This window comes from Rhinatrema bivittatum, chromosome 2 (genome assembly GCF_901001135.1).
Source record: "Rhinatrema bivittatum chromosome 2, aRhiBiv1.1, whole genome shotgun sequence".
NCBI classification, from domain to species: domain Eukaryota; kingdom Metazoa; phylum Chordata; class Amphibia; order Gymnophiona; family Rhinatrematidae; genus Rhinatrema; species Rhinatrema bivittatum.
Genome location: NC_042616.1, coordinates 232,926,709 through 232,952,289, shown reverse-complemented (window position 1 = coordinate 232,952,289; position 25,581 = coordinate 232,926,709). Strand labels below are relative to the sequence as shown.

At 47.2% G+C, this 25,581-nt stretch overlaps 1 protein-coding gene across 5 annotated transcripts in view; it reads right to left on the bottom strand.

The window, feature by feature from the left end:
- KAT2B (lysine acetyltransferase 2B) overlaps positions 1–25,581 on the bottom strand; it is a 328,579-nt gene that overhangs the window by 96,112 nt on the left and 206,886 nt on the right. For all 5 annotated transcript variants that reach the window (XM_029589280.1, XM_029589282.1, XM_029589284.1 and 2 more), the window contains exons 9-10: positions 19,072–19,211; positions 1,530–1,738 (exon numbers count right to left, since the gene is read on the bottom strand). In XM_029589280.1, the coding sequence (XP_029445140.1) occupies positions 1,530–1,738; positions 19,072–19,211 (349 nt within the window). The remainder of the gene's footprint in view (positions 1–1,529; positions 1,739–19,071; positions 19,212–25,581) is intronic.

The following is a 25,581-nucleotide window of genomic DNA, read 5'->3' as shown; positions in this document are numbered from 1 at the left end:
TTCCTCAGGGGGAGAGGGCTCTGAAGGCAAATCATTAGAATCCTGGGAAGAGTCATTAGTCCAAGGATCGTAAGGTTGATCCCCAGCTCCCATAGGATCACCAGAGGGAAGAAATGGCGTTAGTCCTGAAGGATCAGGCCTAGGCATCGATGGTACCAGAGGAGGCACCGATAGCATCGATGGTGGCACCAATCAGCACATCCAGTCTGCCTAGAAGCGGTGCAAGCACCGTGGGCATTGGGTCGGTGACTGGGGCTGGCATCGCTGTCAGTGGAGGTTGGAAGCCCTGAAGTGCCTTACCGATGGCCTCTTAGATCATCCGATCCAATTCCTCACGGAAGCCTGGGGCATGTAACCCCAGCTCCGGAGTAGGAGGCAACAGTGGCATAGCTGGAGGGTCCACCGGTAAAAGTGGAGTCGTGGCTCCCTGCACCGATGAAGGAGGGTCGCAGAGGAGGATGGGGCCTTCTCTGGACGGGATTTTGTTGGTGGCTCTGTCGATGCCGATGCTGAGGGCTTGTCTGGATCAGCTGACTGAGCCTTCCGATGCCGGTGTCGACGCTTTTCACGATGATGTTCTCCTCGGTCCATCTCCTGAGGCGATGAGGAAGAAGTCAACACCTTTGTAGTAGTCGATGCCGGTCGGGCAGCACCGGTGACCCGCTGCTGGTGAGAGGTCGATGGCACCGGCTCAGACGAAGTCGAAGTGGTCGATGGAGTCGGGGGTGTGAATGAAAAAGAAACTCCATCTTCTCTAAGCGGGCCTTATGGCCCTTCGGTGTCATTTGGGCACATTTGGTGTAAGTTAGGATATCATGGTCGGACCTCAAGCACAATACACAAACTCTATGAGGGTCTGTGATGGACATTGTCCGAGGACAATCGGGGCACAGACGAAAACCCGAAGCCATGGCTTCGACAAAAATTTAGCCACGGTGTGGTCGATGGCCAGTAGGCCCCGAAAGGAAAACTTCACGGGAATCAACCACAAACGAGGGTAAAGCCTTACCTTTCGACCACGGAGTACAGATATTGATAGGGGGACCCCTATGGGGTAGAATTTTTTTGAAAATTTTGAAAGAAGTTCCGTGAGGAAAATTCCTGTCAGGAATCTCTAGAGAGCTCCTTAACCCGCATGGCTACTGCTGCGCAGAAAAAAAGAGACTGAAGGGGGACCCCTGTTGGATGCAGGGTTTGTGCCATGCTGGGCATGCCCAGTAGGGGCCAGTCAAAGTTCTAGAAACTCTGACAAAAGTGTTCCGTGATTGGGCTCCATCCTGTGATATCACCCATATGTGAGGACTACCATCCTGCTTGTCCTGTGAGAAAGAAATTTCTGACCACAGTTAACATTTGATTTGAGTTCAGCAACAATTTTTCCCCCTTCTTTGAAATATTTTCCAAAACATGAGCATTCCTTCTTCAATCAAACCTCTGGTGATCAGAGGTGTACAGATTCCAATCCCTAGAGTCCTTGCCTGCCTTGTGACTCCTCCAATGCCTCATTGGTCCCCAATGACAATACTCACGGATCAAAGACGAGCCTGGTGATATACTCTTTGGGCATCCTGGGCAGCTGATGGGAGAAGACATTCTGTAAGCCAACCAGCCACATCATGATCTTCTTGTTCGGCTTCTGGCTCAGGGAATTTCCAACTACATGAAATTCGATTACCCCTCTGCGTTCCTCCAGTCTGGCAGCTTCATCTCTGGCAGAATGTGCTGAGAGAAAGCTAGTCTACAGGAGAACGGGAAGCACAGGGACAGCATTAAACACTGCTTACAAAAAACAGTGGCCACTTTCTTATTCGGTATGAGAACAGAGTCTAATTCTAGAAAACATTCACAGGCCTAACCCATCACATGAAACGATTTCAAAAGAAAAACCAGCATATTGTAATCCCTTAAAATTTTGCCGCTGCGGAGTCCCCTTTTTGTTACATAAGGGATAGGAGCCCTAAGGTTTGCTGCACGTGTATGTATGTATGTATATATATATATATATATATATATATGCACACGTTTTAGTCTGGCACTGGTCAAGAATAGTATAATTTTATTTTACCCACCCTGCTGGCAAGAGTATGGTGGAAAGGCCATATTTGCACCAACACCACGCTATGATGCCAATTTCCACAGCCAAATGAAGGCTGTTGTAGCATACCCAATGTCCCCATTTCCTTCTTTTTCCCCCTCTATGTACAAGGGGAGACTCCAAGAGTATAATAATCACATGATAAACACAGGGGCCTGGATCTAAACAGAAAACACAGGCTTCAAGAACACAAATACCCAAATCAGTCAGACCCAGGTTCTGCATGCTGCCCTGCCCCAGACTCATTTGGATCAGGTAAATTTTTTTTTTGCACTATGCTCATATGTCCCCAGTTCCACTGTCTACACAGAAGGTGGGTGCCCAGGCCAAAGTAGCGCTCTGGATCCCTTTTGGAAGTGGGGGGCATACAAATTGAAAATGTAGCATGACATGATTCAGCTGAAACTGAGCTCAGTCAATCTTGCTACATTCCAGGAACGTTCAACCCTTTCCCTGCTGCCCCTCTCCCAAGACAAGGATGTTTCAGTCAGGAAATGCAAGTGACTAAAGCTTTGTCAGGCCCTAGGCTCTGTTTTAACACTTGCCAAGTTTTATGGAAACAGTAATAAAGTGATCTTATTTGCTGAGTTTTGTAAGTCATTGGATTCCTTATGTACCATAAAAAGAAAGAAAAAAGCCTGGACTCAAAAGTTCAATTTTACCTACAGAGACCAGGAAATCTTCAGGAACTACAGAATATATATAAACTGATCAATAATAAAAGTTGGTCATCACATGATGACTCCCTTTTGTTAATTAACTAAAATGTATTCTGTAGTTCTTTCAGACTTTATGATCTCTGGAGATAAAATCGTACTTTGTTTTTGGTTTATGAACTGGTAGGCATTTCCTTTAGTTTTTGTTCTACTTCTGTAAGTTTTTCTGACTGAGGGCTCTGTATCCCCTATGTGTTTCTCTCTTCCTTTTGCTGGCCTGTATTTATGGTGATTTGAGTGAGCCAAAGGTTTCCAAGTCTTGACGATAAGAGTCCTGACAAAAATGTGGTTTTTAAATTCAGCAGAATAACACACCAAACACAGGAGATTGTTCAAGCCAAAGACAACCGTAAATGATTTCTGAGAATCTGAACTTCAACTTTTTTCCATCTACTTAGGCCCCTGAATAGCGATGCATACTGATGAGGAAGAGGATGCCATATTAAAGACAGGGCTTCATAGCTTGATGTTACACAGTCAGGTTTAAGTCATTTGCTGCTAATACATATTCTTACCCATTTGACAGCTATCATTGTGACAGAAATCTGGCCACAGGGAAAAGAAACCTTCCCTGTCTGGCCTTACGAGCAATGAATGCATATGCCAGTTAAACTGTACACTAAAACAGGGAAAAAAGCAAGAAAGCTGTGGCTGGGCTTTCATTACTTGGTTTTACGAATCCATGGCCAAGATTCTTGTGAAGGATCTCAGCCATGAATAGAGGACATCCCGCCTTCGTGGCCTTTTGGTTGAGATCGAGAATCTGTACAAAACAAGGGAGTTGATGCCCTGCCACCCAACCCCACAGGGGACATAAAGATGTTAAGGAACCATGGCCAGAGCAGGAAGATTAAGTCTTCTGCTAAAAGAAAGGATTTCAAAGTAGACAGGAACTGACCATACAGGTCACAAACGTCCAGCACAACAACCAATCAGAATTCACTCCAGTTTCAAGAATGTATTTGCAGCTCCCCGATTGCCTCAGTCATCTGACTGATTAAACTGATTGATTAAACTGCTGTAAGTCAGCTACCTGATTGGTTAAGCTGTGCTCAACCAGCCAGAAGAGCCAACAAACTGGGAACTCTTCACAATACAAAATCTTCCCATTAAGGGTAAATTATTTTTTCACTTCAAAACTAAAAGTAGGCAAAAAGATGGAAAGGTGACTTTTTTTTTTTTAAGTTGCAGTTTACAAAACCAGTATTACCCTCCTGAAAATGTTCAGAACAGGGTAAATTTCTTTAAATTTCTTTTAACGCTGTTCGCTGGCCACATACTGTGCAGGAGATGCCTGCTTTCCCAGTTATGAAAATGAAAAAGCTCACACCAAGTGGACAGTGAGGCATATAATTGAACAGAGTACTTTCAAGTGACCAGGAGGGCATAAGTTACTAAAACAACTCTAAGAAACCCCGCAGAAGAAATGGAAAAGAAGTATAAACATATATTAGTGATGCCAAAAAAAATCCCAAACCAATATTGAATGCTGTGAGCAGACATATATATCACTATCTGACAAAGATTCCTTGTAACCATTTTATACAAAACTAATCAGCTACAAATATCTACAGCATAGTAAACTTTTGGTGGAGACTGCCCCCTAGTGGTAAAATATATAAATACTTCACCTGCCATGGAGCATAAAAACTAAATTTTTGAAATTTGGGTCTGAAACATAGGAATGACAAATTCTGAATTGAGAAAGGACTCCCTCTTTCCATGCATGCTTCATTTTTAGGCTGAAGTCTGAGCCTCAACTATATGAATACATCAACTTTTTTTTTCTTTGTCACATCAACTGATAGGGAGAGTGACAAATTTCTAAAAATGTTTTGGGGGAGAAATATAAGGAGAAATTACTACTTACCTGATCATTTTTTTCCCTTAATATAGAGAGATGGTCTCAGGACCAGTGGGTTATGCTCCCCTGCCAGCAGATGGAGACGGAGCAAGCTGACGTTACAATATACATACTCCTGCAATTACACCAGCCTGCCACTATTCTTTTCAAAAGCAACTGTGGACAGACTAGCAAAAAACAATTAAAAACAGTCAACCATTACTGTACTCAACCAACAAGAAACACTCAACTCAAGCAAAGAAGGTATGTACTGGGACTGGATGAACACTTACTAGTAATCCCCTGGAACACATAGCCCCACAGGAGGAGCATTGACACAATCATGTGGCAGCCGAGGGCGGGAAGCTGAGTCCATCTATCTACACTAAGGAAAACGAAATTATCAGGTAAGTAGTAATTTCTCCTTTTCTAGTGTGTAGACAGATGGACTCAGGACCAAAGAGATATACCAAAGCTACTCCCGAACAGGGTGGGAGGCTGCCCGAAGTCCAGTTAAACCCGCACATGCAAAGGCTACGTCCTCCCGGGCCTACACATCCAGATGATAAAAACTGGAAAAAGTATGTAAGGAGGACCACTCGCTGCTTGGCAAATGTCGACGGGAGACAATAATCTAAACTCCGCCCATGACACTGCCTGAGCCTTAGTGAAATGAGCCTTAACCTGAGTAGGCAACGGCTTTTCAGCACCCACATATGCAGCCATGACTACCTCCTTAATCCAGCGAGCTATTGTAGCCCGCAAAGATGGTTTACCCTGCTTCCTTCCACCATAAAGGACAAACAGGCGATCTTCTTTTGGAAATGTTCAGAAACCTCCAGATACCTCACGACAAGTTTCTTGACATCCAAGGGACACAGGAGGAGATACTCCTCCGCGTCCCTGACCTTATCCAGGGATGGCAAGGAAATGGACTGATTTAAATGAAATTCTGAGACCACCTTAGCCAAGAAGGATGGAACAGTTAGCAGCTGTAATGCCCCTGGAGTCACCCAAAGGAATGGCTCCTGGCAAGACCAGGCCTGCAGCTCCGAAATTAGATGTGCAGAACATATAGCCACCAGGAACACTGACTTCAAGGTCAATAACTGCAAGGAAAGGCTATGCAGCGGTTGGAACGTAGAGTCCACCAAGAATTCCAGCACCAAATTAAGACTCCACAATGGAACCTCAAGGGAGGCCGAAGATGATTCACTCCCTTCAAAAAACGGGCCACATCAGGATGAGACAATAAGGAATCACTATTCACCAGACCTCTGAAACAGGTAAGAGCTGCAACTTGTACCTTCAAGGAATTAAGGGCCAATCCTTTATTTAATTCGTCCTGCAAAAATTACAGATAAGTGGGATCTTAATCAAACAAGGAAAAACACACAATCCTCACACCGGGCCTCAAACACTCTCCAAATTGGCACATAGGCCAAGGAAGTGGAGAACTTCCGAGTGCGGAGCAAGGTACCAATTACTACAGAAGAATATCCATGCTTCAACAAGCGAGCCTTTCAATGGCCAAATCGTAAGACAAAACCAAGTCGGATCTTCATTAAGGACAGGTCCCTACTGCAACAGATTCTGGTGCGGCGGAAGATGAAGGGAGGTTTCCACCAGGACTCTTCACAGATCTGCATACTACGGTCATCTGGGCCAATCTGGTGAAATCAGGAGTACCAGCCCCCTGTGGCCTTCGATCCTGCAAACTATCCTGCCTAACAAGGGCCACGGAGGAAAGGCATAAAGCAACTTGTCTTCCAGCCAGACCTGTACGAGAGCATCTATGCCCATGGACCACGGATCTCTCCTGCGACTGAAGAATCGAGGAAGCTTCGTATTGCAAGAAGTCGCCAGCAGGTCTAAGAATCAGCTGAAACACCTCGTCCGACAACACCCATTCTCCTGAGTCCAGACACTCTCTGTTGAGAAAGTCTGCTCTGACGTTGTCTTTTATTGCAATGTGAGAGGCCGAGATCATCTGTAGATGTCTTTCCTCCCATTCCATAAGTTGGTCTATTTCTTGCAACACTTGCTGATTCTTGGTTCCTCCCTGTCGACTGATGTAAGCCACCATCATTGCATTGTCCGACATCACTCAGACCGCTTGACCCGCAGGCTGTGGCTGAACTGCAAGCATGACAACCGGATCACCTGGGCTTCCAGGCGACTGATGTTCCAGAGGGACTTTTCAGCATTTCAACACCCCCTGGGCTGTCAGCTCCTGACAATGAACTCCCTAACCCTGGAGACTTGCATCTGTCATGTATCAACCAGTCCGAGGAGGTCAAGGAAACACCCTCTCTCAGATGAGCCTCCTGCAACCACCATTGGAAGCGAGAACAGATTTCCATCAGCAAGTAGAGCCGAACCGAATAGTCCTGAGACTCGGGGTTCAAATGAGACAGCAGTGAACACTGAAGAGGACGCATATGCGCCCTCGCCCATGGCACCATTTCCATTAAACCGGGCATATAGGGGTAGATTTTCAGACGAGCGCGAACAGCCTACTTTTGTTTGCGCTCCAGGCGCAAACAAAAGTACGCTGGATTTTAGTAGATACGCGCGTAGTCGCGCGTATCGGCTAAAATCCTGGATTGGCGCGCGCAAGGCTATCGATTTCGTATAGCCTGCGCGCGCCGAGCCGCGCTGCCTACCCCCGTTCCCTCCTAGGCCGCTCCGAAATCGGAGCGGCCTAGAAGGGAACTTTCCTTTGCCCTCCCCTCACCTTCCCCTCCCTTCCCCTACCTAACCCACCCGCCCGGCCCTGTCTAACCCCCCCATCCTACCTTTGTCGGGGGATTTACGCCTCCCAGAGGGAGGCGTAAATCCCCGCGCGCCAGCGGGCCTCCTGCGCGCCGGGCCGCGACCTGGGGGCAGGTACGGAGGGCGCGGCCACGCCCCCGGGCCGTAGCCACGCCCCCGTACCCGCCCCCAAAACGCTGCCGACACGCCCCCGCAACGCCGCGCACTCCGGCCCCGCCCCCCGACACGCCTCCCGACACGCCCACTCCGAAAACCCCGGGACTTACGCGAGTCCCGGGGTTCTGCGCGCGCCGGTGAGCCTATGTAAAATAGGCTCACCGGCGCGCAGGGCCCTGCTCGCGTAAATCCGCCCGGTTTTGGGCGGATTTACGCGAGCAGGGCTCTGAAAATCCGCCCCATAGTGCTCACCAACTGATGCACTTGTGACATCAATTTCTGTATTTGAACTTCTGGCAGGAAAACTTTGTCCTGCCTCGACTGAGTTGGCTGAAGACTGCTTTTGGCTAGGTTCACACCCAACCAAGCTCTTGCAACAAGGAGATCACCTTGTGAGTCACCAGGCGCCTCTCTTCCTGAGACTTGGCTCGAATCAGCCAGTCGTCCAAATATGGGTGTACTAGGATCCCATCTCTTCTCAACGCTACTACCACCATAACCTTGGAAAACGTTCTGGGAGCAGTGACCAGATCAAAAGGCAGCACCCGAAACTGATAATGGCACCCGAACACCACAAAACGGTGCTCCAAACAGATGGGAATATGAAGGTAGGCCTCGGACAGATCCAGGGAGGTCAGACATTTCCCCGACTGCATGGCCATTATCACTGAGCATAAGTTTTCCATGCGAAAATGAGTCACCCTCAAATGACGGTTGATACTTTTGAGATCCAGGATGGGACAAAAGGAGCCCTCCTTCTTGGGCACAACAAAATGGAATATCGCCCCATACCTTCTTGAGAAATAGGCACTGGAACCACAGCCCTCAGCTGGAGAAGCCTTAGAAGCATAGATTCCACTGCCTGCTTCTTCTGCAGGGAGTGGTAAGGAGATACCATGAACATATCTTGAGGAATACTGCAAAATTGAAGCACATATCCTTCTCGTATCTCCTCCAGGACCTACTGATCCGTTGTGATCTATCTCTAATAAGAGAGAGGCGTCCCCCTATCTCTTGTTTCCGAAGGTGTGTCGGCAAACCTTCTTTGGGAAGCTCGGAAGGATCCACCACCCGAGCCCGCTCCTCTTTTGGGCTGTCTACTACAAAAGGACTGAGACCTACCGAAAAGGCCGAGTCCTCTGAAAGGTCGACCCTCTGAAGGGATGAAAACGCTTGGAACCCTGGAGACGACCCCTCATACCAGAAGGGTACTGTAACAAGCCTTTAGAAGGCATTTTCGTACGATTATCTTTGGGGGCTGTGTCAGCTGACCGATTTCGCAACCATAGTTGACCACCTGGCTGCTACCACCGAAGCCAATCCTCTGACCAAGGAACGGACCAAATCGCAGCCCGCATCTGCTAAAAAGGTGGCAGCGGATTCCATAACTGCTCTGGAATTCACTCCAGAATCATCAACTTCCTGAGAGAGAAGCAGACAAGATTGCGCCACTAGCGCGCAAAAAGAAGCTATCTGTAAAGTCATCGCCACTGCTTCAAAGGCTTGCTTAAGGATAACCTCAATCCTCCTATCATGCACATCCTTCCAGGCTGCTCCTCCCTCCATGGGGATAGTTGTCCACTTAGACACGGCACAGACCAGCGCATCCACTTTGGGAAAACGCAAATGCTCTCTCACCACTGGATCCAAGGGGTACAGGCCTTCCAATGTCCGACCACCTTCGAAATTTGCCTCTGGGCGCTCCATTCAATATCAATCAATTCCTGAATGGCATCCATAACAGGTAAAAAACCAAGAGGCTCTTTGCAAGGAAACCAAAATGGGATTCTTCTTCAGCTCAGACATGGAAACTGCACCAGGAACACCCAGCATCTTCAAGGTCTGAGAATTCAGGGCTGGCAGTTCATCTCTATGAAAGAACCGCAACATGGTCCAATACGATTCCAGTCCCGGATGAATTTCTCCATCCTCCAGGGAGTAAGGATCTGCCTCATCATCAGTGCCATCAGAGTTCTTGTCAGGACTACCTGCAGCAAATCGAGGCATGCTCCAGCGCTTAAACATGGGACTGGAAGAGGGAGGGGGCCACCGGCTAAGGGTCCGACCTGTCAGGATTGGGCGAAGCTGAGGACTGCACTTGAAGAAAAGATTGCAAAAGACTGCAAACCCTGAAAAAAATCCACCCAAGATCCAGGCCAAACCCAAAAGCGAGGCCCACTGAACTGCCATCTCTTATGAAAGAACCAGTCAAGGGAGTTCCAACATCCGGTGTACCTCCAGTCAGAGCCTTAACCAGACCATCATCAGGCTGGGAGGATCCAGGCTTAGAAAAATCAGAGGAAGACAACTCTCCCTGAGCCTCTAAACAGCACTGACTCATGTTAGAGGACATGTCAGGCTGAGATGCCCGAACATGACAGGCAACACAGAGAGAAAAGCACTTAGGTTTTTTGCTCACCAGCACCATCAGTGCACAAGCAACGGAGAATGTGCATCCAGCCGGCTTGCACTGAAAAAATTAAGCACACAAAATTTATGCGCACAAAAATTAGATGCCCTAAACACATGCACAAATTGCGCACCAAAGCCTGGGTGCACAACGTGTGTGCAGAGCCGACACACTGTGCAAACTGATGTCCTGTAGAGGGCAGTAAAGCATGCACAGAAGCGTGCAAAAACATCACCGCGGCCTACAAGGTGGCGCACAGGAAAAAAGCCTAACTGCGGGGCCTAGCCCACCGGGGCTGCTCAACCCATCAGGCTGCCCAGTTCTCCTATCCCCCATGGGAGCGTGAACGAACGTCGGAACAGCACACAGAGTACAGAGACTGGAGGAAGTCCTGTAAACCCCTCTACACTATCTCTGCCTCTAATTCTTTTTTTTTCCCCCGAAAATGTACCTGCACTCAGCTCTTACTGGCTGAGTACAGAGACGGTCTCTGGCTGCAGAGGGGGAGGACATGTGCTGTCACTGCCGCGCTCAGACTCCTGAAGCCACTGCCTTTAAGGTGTACAATCAGCTAGGTCCACAATGGGAAACCCAGCTACTGGACTAAGGCACTCATCTGAGGGACCACGGAAATCACTTCAGGAATTCTCGACTGGGGAGGGACCATCTGGGAGAGCGGGGTTTTCTTTTTCTATTTTAAATTCTCCTTCCAAAATATGAAGCAATCCCCATAGGGAGAAGCATTGCACCATCTGCTGGAGAAAGAGAATACTGGCAGACTGGTGTCACCGCAGACGTACATATACTGTGATGTCAGCTTGCTCTGTCTCCATCTGCTGGCAGGGGAGCATAACCCACTGGTCCTTAGTCCATCTGTCTACAAGCTAGGAAATGCATATTCAAATATTCCCCTAGTTCAGGGGGTTTCAACCTTTACTAATCATAATTTGTTTATTGTTTATTTATTTAGAAGTTTTTCTATACTGTCATTAAGTTATTTATTTATTTCCTTTTATATACCGACATTTACCCAAGAGTATCACATCGGTTTACATAATATTTAGTGAGATACCATCATAACGGTTTACAATAGGGCACGTATAGCAAAGAATAGATCGTACTTTACAGAAAGGGTGCCAATAGTATCCGGTAACAAATAAACATTAAGCACTATATGGTTTATGACATGGATTTTTCATTGATGAAATTCTCATGGGAGAGTATATGCGTTACAGGAAAATTTGTTCTTACCTGATAATGTTTGTTCCTGTAGTACCACAGATCAGTCCAGACAAGTGGGTTTTGCATCCCTACCAGCATATAGAGGCAGAGAACAATGCTTTGAGGCACTGCTACATATCCAAGAGTGCCACCTGTTCTCCCTTTGTTATTGGCCTGTACCCAAGTCAAAATGTTCAAACTAATAAAACCCAACAAAAACTAAGGGCGAGCAGAGAATATAGTTGGAGCCCCCTAGAACCAGAGCCCCTTCATCACAAACAAGGAACATATTAACCTATGTACACTTTCAGAAACTCTGCATATGACTATATGCATTCTCAGCAACATCCAGAAACTAGGAAGTATTTCGAAAGAAGGGGATGGGTCTCTGGACTGATCTGTGGTACTACAGGAACAAAAATTAATCAGGTAAGAACACATTTTCTTTCCTGTTCATACCACAGATCAGTCCAGACAAGCGGGATGTACTCAAGCTCCCCTGTACTGGGCAGGAACCTGAAAGACCCGCGTGCAACATACTTTCCCAAAAAGTCGCCTCCTCTGGCGCTAGCACATCCAAGCGGTAATGTTTGGTAAAAGTGTGAAGAGAAGACCATGTCGCAGCTCGACAAATTTTTTGAGGAGATATCAACTGACACTCCGCCCAGGAAGTTGCCTGCTCTCTCACAGAATGTACCTGCAACCCTTCAGGAGCTAATCGCCCCTTACAAATTGAAGCTGAATTTATAGTCTCTTTCAACCATCTTGCGATTGTGCTCTTGGAAGCTTTATTTCCCTTCTTTGCCCCACTAAAAAGGACAAAAAAGGAGGAAGGAATTTGTCACTTTAAGATACCGCAAGAGCACTTGTCGCACATTCAAGGGGTGAAGCTCCTTTGCCATTGGATCTTCCAGTGACAAATTCGGAAAAGCCAGTAGCTCAACCATCTGGTTAAGATGAAAGGACGAAACCACGTTAGGCAGAAAGGAAGGTACCATACGCAATGATGTCCCAACCTCCGAAATCCTCAAAAAAGGATCTCTATGCAATAGCGCCTGTAGCTCCAATATCCTTCTGGCTGAACAGATAGCCAGCAAAAAAACAGACTTCAAGGTTAAATCCTTCAAGGAGGCCCTCCTAATCGGCTCAAATGGAGGACCACACAGAACTCTAAGCACAAGGTTAAGGTTCCAGGCTGGACATACCTTCCAGAATGAAGGGCGCAGATGTTTTGCCCCTTTGAGGAAATGCACCACATCCACATGAGCCGGCAACATCCATCCCTCTACCTTACCTTGAAGACACCTAAGGCGGCCACCTGAACCCGGAGGGAATTATAGGCCAAGCCCTTGGACAGACTGCTTTAGTTATTCTGCAAGCACCACCACTTGAACACTCTCCAAAGACGTAGAAGGCCTACCGCCTGAAGCAAAGTGGTAATCACAGATTCCAAGAATCCTTTTATACGGAGCCATCACCTCTCAAAAGCCAAGCCACTAGAAGGAAGCAATCTGCCCAGTCTGAAAATATGGGTCCTTGCTGCAGCAACCCTGGAAGATGTGCTAAATGCACAGGCCCATTTACCCTAGATAAACCAGGTCCATAAACCACGGCCGGCGTGCCCACTCGGGTGCCACCAGAATCACTCTGCCCGGAAGAAGATCGATGCGGCGCAACACTCTCCCTACAAGAGACCATGGGGGAAAAGCGTAGCAAAAGCTCTGTCGGCCACAGCTGAATGAGGGCATCGATGCCCTTGGAGCCAGCCTCTCTCCTGCGACTGAAACATCGGGCCACCTTCACATTTCCTGGAAGTGCCATGAGGTCCAAGTCTGGCCTGCTCCATCTGACCTGAATTAGAGCAAAGGCCTCTGCTGACAATTCCCATTCCCTGGGTTCTAGCCGCTGTCTGCTGAGATAGTCCACTTGCACGTTGTCTACTCCAGCCATGTGTGATGCCGCTATTCCCACTAGATGGTTCTCCGTCCAAACAAACAGGTCTTGCGCCTCATGCACCACCAGATGACTCTTCATGACACCTTGATGATTGCTGTATGCCACTGTCTTCACATTGTCTGAGAATACTCGCACTGACCTCCCTTGAATGAGCGGGAGAAAGGCAAGCAAGGTTTTGCGAACTGCTCTGGTCTCCAAACAGTTGATGGACCAGGATGCCTCTTCTGGTGACCACAGTCCCTGGGCTGATCTTTCTTGACAAATCGCCCCCCAACCTTTGAGGCTGACGTCTGAGGCTGACATCTGTGGCCACCACCAGGTCCATTCCTCTCTCCAGATTGGTCCGAGTCAGCCACCACGAGAGACTGGATATGGCATCCCCCTGAAGCAGTAAAAAGCTGAAATTCCTTCGAAAGCATATTCCACTGGGATAAAAGCACCCTCTGCAGGGGCTGCATGTAAGCAAAGGCCCATGGTCCAGTGTAGAAGCCATAGAACCCAGGACCTACAAATAGTCCCAAGACTCTGAGAACGGACATCCGCAAAAGACAGAGAACCTGACTCTGCATCTTGACCACGCTCTCTGTGGTCAGAAACGCCTTCTTTATCTGGGTATCAAACTGAGCCCTCAAATATTCCAAAGACTGGGACGGCTCCAAATTACTCTCTGCCAGATTTGTCACCCAGCCCAACAAGTCCAGGAGCTCCATGTCTCGGAGCTCAGAATTGGAGTGCCAAATGGCACTCCAATTCTGATTTCACCCTAATAAGCCAATCATCCAGGTACGGATATACCAGGATCTCTTCCCTCCTGAGTGCAGCCGCCACTACCACCATCACTTTTGTGAATCTGTGCGGTGCTGTTGCCAATCCAAACAGAAGGAACCGAAACTGAAAGTGCTCTCAGGAACTTCTGGTGCTCAGCCCTTATGGGAATATAAAGATAGGCCTCCATCAAATCCAACGATGCCAGAAACTCCCCTTTGCATACTGCCACTATCACTGTTTGCAACGTTTCCATCCGAAAACGTGGCACCTGGAGGGCAGCATTGACCTTCTGAAGATCGAGAATGGGCTGAAACATCCCCTCTTTTTTGGGAACCAAGAAATACACTGAGTACCTTTCCTGGCCCCTCTCCCGATCGGGTACTAGAACAATGGCTTGTAGGAGACAAAGATGTTGCAAAGTATCCCGCACCACTTTTCGCTTGGAGCAGGAGACACGGAGGGAGATTACAAAGGCATCTCTGAGCAGCCGAGAAAATTCTAAAGCATACCCGTCTCTTATCGCTCCAGCACCCACTGGTCTGACGTGATCCTGGTCCACTCCTCGTAAAAGAGGGAGAGCCTCCCTGCAACCGCCTCCAGAGAGGAATGGACCAGCCCGCCTTCACTGGCTAATTTTGTTTCCGTCTCCCTCCTGGGAACCACTGTCCTGAGGAGGTCTACGCTGCACTCGAAAGGACTGCTGCCTGCCCGAAATCTGCTTTTGCGCAGTAGGCAAAGAGGATCTGCTCCAGCAAAATCTTCTTATGTCCCGGAAACGAGCATACAGGGGAAAGGACTTCTTGGTGGATTTCTTGTTCTCGGGCATGCGGGTATGCTTGTGAGACTGGAAAATTGGGCATCCAAATGGCAGATGAAATTTAATGTGGATAAGTGCAAGGTGATGCATGTAGGGAAAAATAACCCATGCTATAATTACACAATGTTGGGTTCCATATTAGGTGCTACAACCCAAGAAAGAGATCTAGGTGTCATAGTGGATAACACATTGAAATCGTCGGTACAGTGTGCTGCGGCAGTCAAAAAAGCAACAGAATGTTGGGAATTATTAGAAAAGGAATGGTGAATAAAACGGAAAATGTCATAATGCCTCTGTATCGCTCCATGGTGAGACCGCACCTTGAATACTGTGTACAATTCTGGTCGCCGCATCTCAAAAAAGATATAATTGCGATGGAGAAGGTACAGAGAAGGGCTACCAAAATGATAAGGGGAATGGAACAACTCCCCTATGAGGAAAGACTAAAGAGGTTAGGACTTTTCAGCTTGGAGAAGAGACGACTGAGGGGGGATATGATAGAGGTGTTTAAAATCATGAGAGGTCTAGAACGGGTAGATGTGAATCAGTTATTTACTCTTTCGGATAGTAGAAAGACTAGGGGGCACTCCATGAAGTTAGCATGGGGCACATTTAAAACTAATCAGAGAAAGTTCTTTTTTACTCAACGCACAATTAAACTCTGGAATTTGTTGCCAGAGAATGTGGTTAGTGCAGTTAGTATAGCTGTGTTTAAAAAAGGATTGGATAAGTTCTTGGAGGAGAAGTCCACTACCTGCTATTAAGTTCACTTAGGGGCGGATTTTAAGAGCCCTGCTCGCCTAAATCCGCCCAAAACCGGGCGGATTTAGGCGAGCAGGGCCCTGCGCGCCGGGAAGCCTATTTTACATAGGCCTACCGGCGCGCGCAGAGCCCCGGGACTCGCGTAAGTCCCGGGGTTCTCTGAGGGGGCGTGTCGGGGGCGTGTCTGGGGCGGTCCCGGTTGTCGCGGCGTTTTCGGGGCGTGTCGGCAGCGTTTTGGGGGCGGGTACGGGGGCGTGGCTACGGCCCGGGGCGGTCCGGGGGCGTGGCCGCGCCCTCCGTACCTGCCCCCAGGTCGCGTCCCGGCGCGCAGGAAGCCCGCTGGCGCACGGGGATTTACGCCTCCCTCTGGGAGGCGTAAATCCCCCAACAAAGGTAAGGGGGGGGTGTAGACAGGGCCGGGGCGGGTGGGTTAGGTAGAGGAAGGGAGGGGAAGGTGAGGGGAGGGCGTTAGAGGATTCCCTCCGAGGCCGCTCCGATTTCGGAGCGGCCTTGGAGGGAATGGGGGTAGGCTGCGCGGCTTGGCGCGCGCCGGCTATACAAAATCCATAGCCTTGCGCGCGCCGATCCAGGTTTTTAGCAGATACGCGCGGCTCCGCGCGTATCTACTAAAATCCAGCGTACTTTTGTTTGCGCCTGGAGCGCAAACAAAAGTAGGCTATTTGCGCTCCTTTTAAAATCCGCCCCCTTAGAGAATAGCCACTGCCATTAGCAATGGTTACATGGAATAGACTTAGTTTTGGGGTACTTGCCAGGTTCTTATGGCCTGGATTGGCCACTGTTGGAAACAGGATGCTGGGCTTGATGGACCCTTGGTCTGACCCAGTATGGCATTTTCTTATGTTCTTATGTTCTTAACTTATTGCCCTTTGACTTCTCCAACTGCTTCATGAGTTGTTCCAGATCCTCTCCGAACAGCAACTTGCACTTGAAGGGGAGGTTAGACAGCTAGGCTTTAGACCACACATCCACTAAACAATTTCACAACCACATCAGCCTCTGTGCAGTTACTGCAGAGACCATATTCCTGGAGGAATTCTGAATCATGTCAGAGTGTATTTGCCACATAGGACACACCCGCCTCCAAACGGGTAGTCTGAGTGGCCGTCTCTGTCATCTCTGACATCTTCTCATGCAACTTCTGCACCCAGCATAAGCAGGCTCTCAGCATCAGACTCCCGCAGAATGCCGCCCGAAGGCTTAAGGCTGATACATCAAACAATGTCTTCAAGAGGACTACCAGCTTCCAATCCTGGATATCCTTTAAAGCGGCCAAGTCTGTGACTTGGATGGTTGTCTTCTTGGTCACTGCGGACATCGCTGCTTCCATCTTGGGAACCTTCCAGGACTCCAAGGTTTGCTCTGCCAAAGGATATAACTTAGCCATCGCTCTGGCTACCTTCAGGCCCGCTTTGGGAGACTCCTGCTCCCGATCCACCAACTTCTTCACCTTCTCAGGCAAAGGAAAGGCCTTAGCGGGTCCTCGCAGTCCCTCTAGGACCGGATTCACCCCCTCATTGTCCAAATTTTCCTGTGTGACCATAATCCCCCAATTCATCTAACACTTGGGGAATCAGCAGACCCAGTTCCTCCCTGCGAATAATCTGACCACCCGAGGGTCATCACTCTCAGCAATCGGGACATCATCCACATTCTGCATAGGATCCACAAATTGCTGACCAGGTCCTTGTCCATATCCAGCGGACTACCCTTCCTCTGATTGGGTACATTCAACTCATCTGTCATGTCTCCATCCTCAACCGTGGATCGTCCCAGCTCAAGGAGATGCAGGATCCTTCCCGAGCCTGCCTGCTTCCCCTCCCTAGGCTTCTTAGCCACGTGAGACTTTCTAGGAAGCTGCTGCCTGGATCCTGCCTCTTTCTTGGCCAAATAGGCCTTATGAAGAAACAGGACAAAATCAGTGGAAAACTGCTCCGAATCCAAAGAGGACCGATCCTGCTCATCGTCCCTCTGGACCCCTTCTCCTTCCCTTCCACCAGCAGATCTTATATCGACAGGAAACAGTGGGGGAGGAGAGTCCCGAGGCCCTGGAACAGCCTCCTAGCTCCTGCCATGTGCAGCCAAAATGGCCGCCGGCTCCTCTGACGCCCCTGGGGCCTCCAGTAGAGGCCCAGCCAACCTCGTGCTCCGGCTGCCCCCGAGGGTCCCGCGGAGGTCCCAGCCCCTCCTGAGGCACACTCCGCACAAAACACAGTTGCACCGAGGCGCACCCGTTTTGAGCCACAGCCATGGCAACTTTTCCTGCGCAGAGTGGGCATTGGCATGATTCATGATCGGGACTAAAAATAGCCCCACTTCCGAAAAACACCATCAGTCACGCACTCCCGATGATGCTCCAAGCGCTCAGCCCAGCAATCAGAAGAGTTCCGTCCTCACTCACCCGACCCTGCCTCCCAGCAGACTGGCCAATCAGCGTTCCACCAAGCTTCCTCCCCAAGCTTTCTTCTCTCTCCTGGTTTTTATTTTCTTAAAGGCACAACCAAACTAAAACAAGAAAACAGCTAGCAAGCAAGCAAAGAAAACCAAAAAAAAGGTTACTTCCCTGCTTCAGGATGCCTAGAGGAAGCCGCACTGGAGGTGAGGACCCAGAGAGGAAGAGGAAACCAGGACCCCTGGCTTTCACCCCCCCCCCCCCCCCCCAACTGACAAGGGTTGAGCTAGCTCAGAGATCACCAACCTCCCGCTCGCCCTGTTCTACCTAAGGGATGGCCCACGAAGGAACCTAACTCCTCGGGGAGCCTGCCAGGAATCTTCTTTCTTCCTTTTCTAAGTTTCTTTTTTTTTCCAAAACTGCAGACTACAGGTTTGCATCTCTAGCATCTGCTGGAGACAGAAAAACTCCCGAGGGACCGCAGGTGGCACTCTCGGATATGTAGCAGTGCCTCAAAGCTTTGTTCTCTGCCTCCATCTGCTGGCAGGGATGCAAAACCCACTTCTCTGGACTGATCTGGGGTACGAACAGGAATATAGTAATTTAAGAATTCGAAAGAATCACTTTAATCATATTTCATATATGTTTTTCTTTTGATTCCAAAGTGTGAATTCTAGTTTACAACAACAGATGGCAGAGATAGGTAAGGGGGCAATAATTTTACCCACAAACATTACACTAATTTTCAAAGGAAAAAAGTTACCTCTGAAATTTGACACAAAAACAGTGCATGCACAGACTTTGACCTGCTCTGTACTTTTTCCAGGAAAAAGTATGTGCCTAAGTGCTATCTCCTCCCTGGTCTTGCCCCTGAGAACGCACTTCCTATCTGTCGCAAAGTTACACACATAGTATCACTATGCACATAACTTTACGCGCAGATAAGGCAGAAAATTTTCAAAGACCTTGTTTCTATGCATAAAACCGCAGGCTATGAAAGCTGCCCTCCCCAAGGCCAATCACTGCTATTGCCCTTTCAAATGCGCTGGCTTGCCTGTCCTATCCTGATTTGCTTTATAATTTTTTTTTCAGCGAAAATCAAAGCTGCTGGTTCCTAGGATAGCAGAGCGCGATGTGCTCACCTCAGGCCCCAGCATGGCGGCAGGGTCTGTAATGGTTGACATCACCTCATTGATTAACTCAATCGGAATATCTCCCACTACTCTCAGCTTCTTGGAGTCCTCTCCAGAGAACGGCTCATTGTTTTTTCTCTTTTCTCCTACTAGTCAAGTCAAAAGAAAAACAATGTTAATAGAGAGATGGGACATGGCCAAAAGATAAGCTTTTCCTGCTATGTTCTGTTTACTTTTAAAACAAGAGGTAAAAAGCCATATTTATTACCAGGGTTTGAATAAACAGTTGTCTGCCAGTGCAGCTGGAAAACAGTATAGTGGTTAAGGTGACAGAGCCCTGCATCTGAGAACCCCAGTTTGAATCTCTTGGCCACTATTCCATTTTCCTTTTACCTGTGTGACACTGAACAAATCATTCAGTGCCCTGCCCCACCTACCTCCTTTTGTAAACTTGCATTTGAGTCAGTGGGGGCAAGATGGCGTCCTGAACGGGTGCACGGAACAGAGCTGCTCCTAACTTTTAGAAAATTTCCTCAAATGCCGCCGAAAAGAAAAGGGAAGGTGAGGGGCTTTCCCTCTATACCTACCCAACTTTCGGAGCAAGCCCTGATTACAACCTTCCTCGCCCAGGGAGCTCAACAATTCGAGGGGGTGAGTCCTGTTGTGAACGCGCCTAGAGGAGAGGCGAATTCACCTGGGACCGAGGTTTTCCTCAGTCCCCCCGAGACGCGTCCACCGGCTACCAGAGGAACTTCGACCCCGGACGCACAGCAACCGTCGCGGACTGATGAGGTCACTGCGACTGAGTTGCTGGGAGAAGTGCTGGTAAGCACCGAAGGAGAACCAGGAAACGGAGACAGGTCGGCGAGGGAAGGAGTTTCAGCCCCCGCTGAACCACCAACACCATCTTTAATCTCCGGAGCGACCCCTACAACATCGGAGGCCAGACCTGAACCTCTGGTAAGACCAGCGGTCGTAACCCTGGAAAATCTATGGGAACTCTCAGCGGGGTTAACTCTAGCAGTACGGGATTGTAATGCAAAACTGGATTTATTTGCTTCACAAGTTAACTCTAAAATTTCAAATCAAGAGAATTCCCTTTCTTTACTGCAATCATCAGTTGGGAAAGTAGAAACTGAGATCTCACATATTAAAGAATTTAATATTGCAACTATTCATGACAGAGCTGCTCTCTCCCGAAGGCTGGAGTTGTTGGAGAACTGGAACCGCCGTTTAAATTTAAGATTAATTAACTTTCAGAGAGTTATGGGGGAAATGCCTATAGTTACTTTGAAAAGATACTTCTCAGAAGTTCTTCAATTGCCTGAAGCACAGTTTCCTTTGATTAATAAGGTTTATTTCCTCCCAGCAAGAAACCCTTCAAATCAACAAGTGGCACCATCTTTGGACTTACAAAATCTAACTAACTTCCTAGAATCGTCTGCTATTGAAATTATTGATTTTTCCACTCTTTTAGTATCCTTGATACTTGAACAGGATGTTAGTAGATTAATGATTTCCTACTTTAAAAATTTAAATATTGTGTTTCATGGAAGTAAGGTCCGTATGTTTCCGGACATTTCAAAAATAACCCAAGAAAGACGGAAAGGGTTTCTGTCGATGCGACAGGCTGTGATATCTCTGGGGGCTACTTTTCTCTTAAGATACCCCTGTAAATGCATAATTAAAAAAGCAGATACATTTATTTTCTTTTCCCCAGAGCAACTGAAACTTTATTTGGATTCATTTTCCCCCTCAGAGGGAACTGTAGATCCAGGGGAATAAGGTAGATAGCTCCCCTTTCAGGTTAAGTCCTTTTAATTAACCTTTTCTTTTTTCTCCTTGAAAGTGATCCCCCTCTCGAATCCTGATTTAAAATGAGATTTGGTTACAACATTAGAATTATTTGCTTTGATACTGTTAAATTTCTTGTGAACTAATTTCATTCAAATGTAATGTAACATGTTACCTGCATAAGTTTTTGTGATACAATTGTATTAGAAAAGTAATAAATAAAGAATTAAAAAAAAAAAAACTTGCATTTGAAGGCTCTCTGAGGAATGTTGTGTAAATATATCAATTGTCCACACTACTCTGTGAAAAGATACTACAATAATACAAATGTTAATGAAGCACTGGGGTAACCTGCATGGGGCAGCAGCTACAGCCCAAAACAACAGTGGTATGATTATATTGGGACTCCAAAAAAGCATTGGGGTAACTTGCATGGGGGAACAGATACAACTCTAAATAGCAGTGGTACAACAGAATTACGTTTCCAGTAAGGCTGAGGAGACTTGAATGGAGGGACCATGGTTAAATCCGAAACTTCCAAAAGCATGAGGCGGCCAGATGTTTTACAACAACCTCACTAAGATTGGTGACTGTGAGGATTATTCCAAACTTCAGAAGGACATGGAAGGGGGACCCGGGTGTTGGTCTTGTGGGAGTCAGGGTTGGGTATGGCAGGACCTGGAGTGACCTGCAAGCAGGGCTGGTGCAAGGGTATTGGGCGCCCTAGGCAACCCTTGCACTGCCCCCCTCCCCCGGTCGTGGCCCCTCTCCACCTGTTTCGGCGCTGACTGTGTACTTCTCAGGCCCGCGAGAAGCCCTGAGAAGTACACAGTCTCTATTTCTCTTTGCCGCAAGCGGGACATGCCCCGTTTGCGGCACCACATGGCTGCTCTTCAGCACCCCCTACGGCTCGGCACCCTAGGCGACTGCCGAAGTTTGCCTAATGGACGCGCCGACCCTGCTGGCAAGCAACTGTGGTAAAGGCCATCACTATGGCGATTCTGGGTATGCGTGGCACAGAACTAAACGGTAGTGATGGTGGAGTTTGAGAGATCAGGTAAAAGAATAGAGGTGATGGGGAGGAGGTGTGGTGTTGGTGTTGGGTTGCATATGGAGTTTGTATATGCATCTACCCAAAGTGGAGAAATCTCAACGGAGAAATGGCTGGGCCATTTTAGTCTTTTATCTGCCGTCATTTACTATGTTACTATATCACAGCAGCACATTCTAGCAAAGATGGTGGAAAGGCAACAATATCCCATAAAACACATACTTTTTCACTTTTGTGCTATCATGACATTCGAAAATATGAAATTGTTAAAAAAAAAAATAAAATAAAAAATTCCCGAACTACAAGATTTTGTAGGTTTCAGTGGAATGTAGTAAATTAAAGAAAGACTCCACAACAAATATACATACACATAATTTCATAATATACACTTACATGGCTTGCAGCATTTCACTACTGTTTGGAAAATATTTATCATTTTAATGTCAAAGCATAGGGAGGGCAATGATGAGCCTCCCCATGGGTGCCATGTTCTGCAGGACTATAAGTTCACTCCTCGCAGTTTCCCTTTAAAAATCCCGCTGGTGAATGTAGCATGGGTAACTTTATGCTTGCACTGAAGCGGAAGCAATGTATGTGCAGAGATGTAACTGTGCAATCTCCATGCGTCCTTTCTTTTGGCTAGATAAAAAGCAAACATACCACACAGTTTGCTACACTTTTTCAATAATGAAAATGGCTTGTCTGGCTAAGAAATGGACTGACCCAGACAAGCCATAGGCTTTATACTCTCGCCAGTCTGACAGCCCTGACTTTGCCAGCTATCTTTTTATCAGGCTAAAAATGTAGCTGAATAAGTCGGGGTGATTCAAAGGCATTTCAGGGCAGACAGCACAGTGTACACCTAAGTAAAAAGGTTGAAAAGTTCAGTTCAGTTCAGTTACTCAGCTTGGAAAGGTGTTGAGGTAGTGTGATTTGGGTTGATTAGGTACCAACATTTGTTAATCAAGAGAGCAGTGAGTCACTCTGGCTGACTAACTGAAGTGTTAAGGTTGTGTGTTTGATTTGATTAGGTACCATTATTTGTTAATCGGAACAGCAGTGAGTCACTCAGGACAACTAACTGTAGTGTAAATCTCCAAAGGGATTGTTTTGCACTTTTACCTTAGAAGCACATTATATATTGCAAGAGAAGAGCTCAGTAACCCACAATCCAGTGGGAGCACTGAGAGAAGAGGATCATCTTGCTGGTGGATGAAAGGAATCAGTAAGTTTTTGCTTGGGACATTGTCTTTTTTAAAAGTATTGGGGCAAAGTTAACTATTTGAGAATATTATTTAGTGTGTTTGTGCTTTTAATAGTCAGTAAGGCGAGGAATAAACAGAAGTTAGACTGTTTGTATTTTTAAATAGTCAGTCAGTAAGGCAGCTAGTAAGAAGTAGTGTGTTTATTTTTAATAGTCTGTAAGGCAGCTAGTAAGCAGAAGTTAGAGTGTTTCTAAATTAAAAACAAAAAGAAAAAAGTAGCCAGAAGCTAGAAATAAGCTAGGAGCAGTGTATACCTAAGTAAAAAGGTTGAAAAGTTCAGTTCAGTTACTAACCTTGGAAAGGTGTTGAGGTAGTGTGATTTGGTTTGATTAGGTACCAACATTTGTTAATCAAGAGAGCAGTGAGTCACTCTGGCTGACTAACAGAAGTTAGACTGTTGTATTTCCCAATCCCCCTACCCCTAGTTCATCCTTTAATTTATAGGCAGGTGCCACTTTAAAAAAAAAACATTCCCCTGTAGGCCACTACTAGACATATAGTGAATTCACTAATACATTTAAAGGACATTAATTAGACACATTCCTACTCCCATAGCAACCTAAAACGTAAGTAGGAACTGAACAAATTTGAGATGAAGGCAGCAGTCCAGCAGCAAAAGGGGGGCGCTTCCCAGTCTTTTGCATCGAGTGTCCCATGTATGATATTTTACCCGCCGGTGAGAAATTGTGCATGCAATGCAAAGAGCTCCTGTCTCTCAGAAAACGAGTCTGATCTCTGGAGGCTAGAGTGGCAGACCTGGAGGAGCTGAGGCAGACAGAGAGGTATATAGATGAAACCTTCAGGGATATAGTAGCCAAGTCCCAACTTCAGACTGGCAGCCCTGGTGCTGCCTAGGAGGAAGAAGGTCTCATGATCAGACAGCATCAACCTGGTGCAGCAGGAAAGGATCCTGCAGCAAGGACCTGCTCTCCAGGTGGTCCATTGTCCTTTTGCACAAAGGATGGATCTCCCAGAGCTACTGCCCAGGAGGGAAGGGTTAGGTCAGAGGTCATAGTTGGAGATTCGATTATTAGGAATGTAGACAGCTGGGTGGCTGGTGGGCCTGAGGATCATCTGGTAATATGCCTACCTGGTGTGAAGGTGGCAGACCTCACACGTCACCTAGATAGGATTTTAGACAGTGCTGGGGAGGAGCCAGCTGTCGTGGTACACGTGGGCACCAACGACATAGGAAAATGTGGGAGGGAGGATCTGGAAGCCAAATTTAGCTCTTAGGTAGCTCTTAAATCCAGAACCTCCAGGGTAGCATTCTCTGAAATGCTCCCTGTTCCACACGCAGGTCACCAGAGGCAGGCAGAGCTCCGGAGTCTCAATGCGTGGATGAGACGGTGGTGCAAGGAAGAGGGATTCAGTTTTGTTAGGAACTGGGGAACCTTTTGGGGAAGGGGGAGTCTCTTCCGAAGGGATGGGCTCCACCTTAACCAAGGTGGAACCAGACTGCTGGCGCTAACCTTTAAAAAGGAGATAGAGCAGCTTTTAAACTAGAACAAAGGGGAAAGCCGACAGTCGCTCAGCAGTGCATGGTTCGGAGGGAGGTATCTTCAAAGGATACTAATGATGCATTAGAATTAGGGCATCCCAACAGTGAGGTTCCAATAATAAGAAAAGTAGTCCAAGTGCCTGTAACTAAAAACTCATCTGAGCTAAAAAAAATTCTAACTTATCCCTATCAATTAAAAAGCAGAATGAAAATACAAATAAAAAAACAAACTTTGAAATGTTTGTATGCTAATGCCAGAAGTCTAAGAAGCAAGATGGGAGAATTAGTATGTATAGCAGTGAATGATGACATAGACTTAATTGGCATCTCAGAGACATGGTGGAAGGAGGATAACCAATGGGATAGTGCTATACTAGGGTACAAATTATATCACAATGACAGAGATGAGAACCCTGGAGGCGGTGTGGCAGTGTATGTCCGGGATGGCATAGAGTCCAACAAGATTAACATCCTGCTTGAGACTAAATGCACAATCGAATCTTTATGGGTAGAAATCCCTTGTGTGTTGGGGAAGACTATAGTGATAGGAGTATACTACCGTCCACCTGGTCAAGATGATGAGACGGACAATGAAATACTAGGAGAAATTAGAGAAGCTAACCAAATTGGTAGTGTAGTAATAATGGGAGATTTCAATTACCACAATAATAGCGAAGCAAACCTTGCACATCAGCAAGTAACCAGAAAATAACGGTGCAGGGACAATTCTTGAATTCCACAACTTCTGATATTTATTATATTTGAAAGTTCAAAAGTTCAAAAGATGAAAATAGGCAACTCCACAGATCCAACACATACATTTATATAGCATCCCCAGACACGGTCCCGTGTTTCGCGGTGGCTGCATCGGGAGGGACCACAAACCTTTTTAAAGAATCTGTAAATAA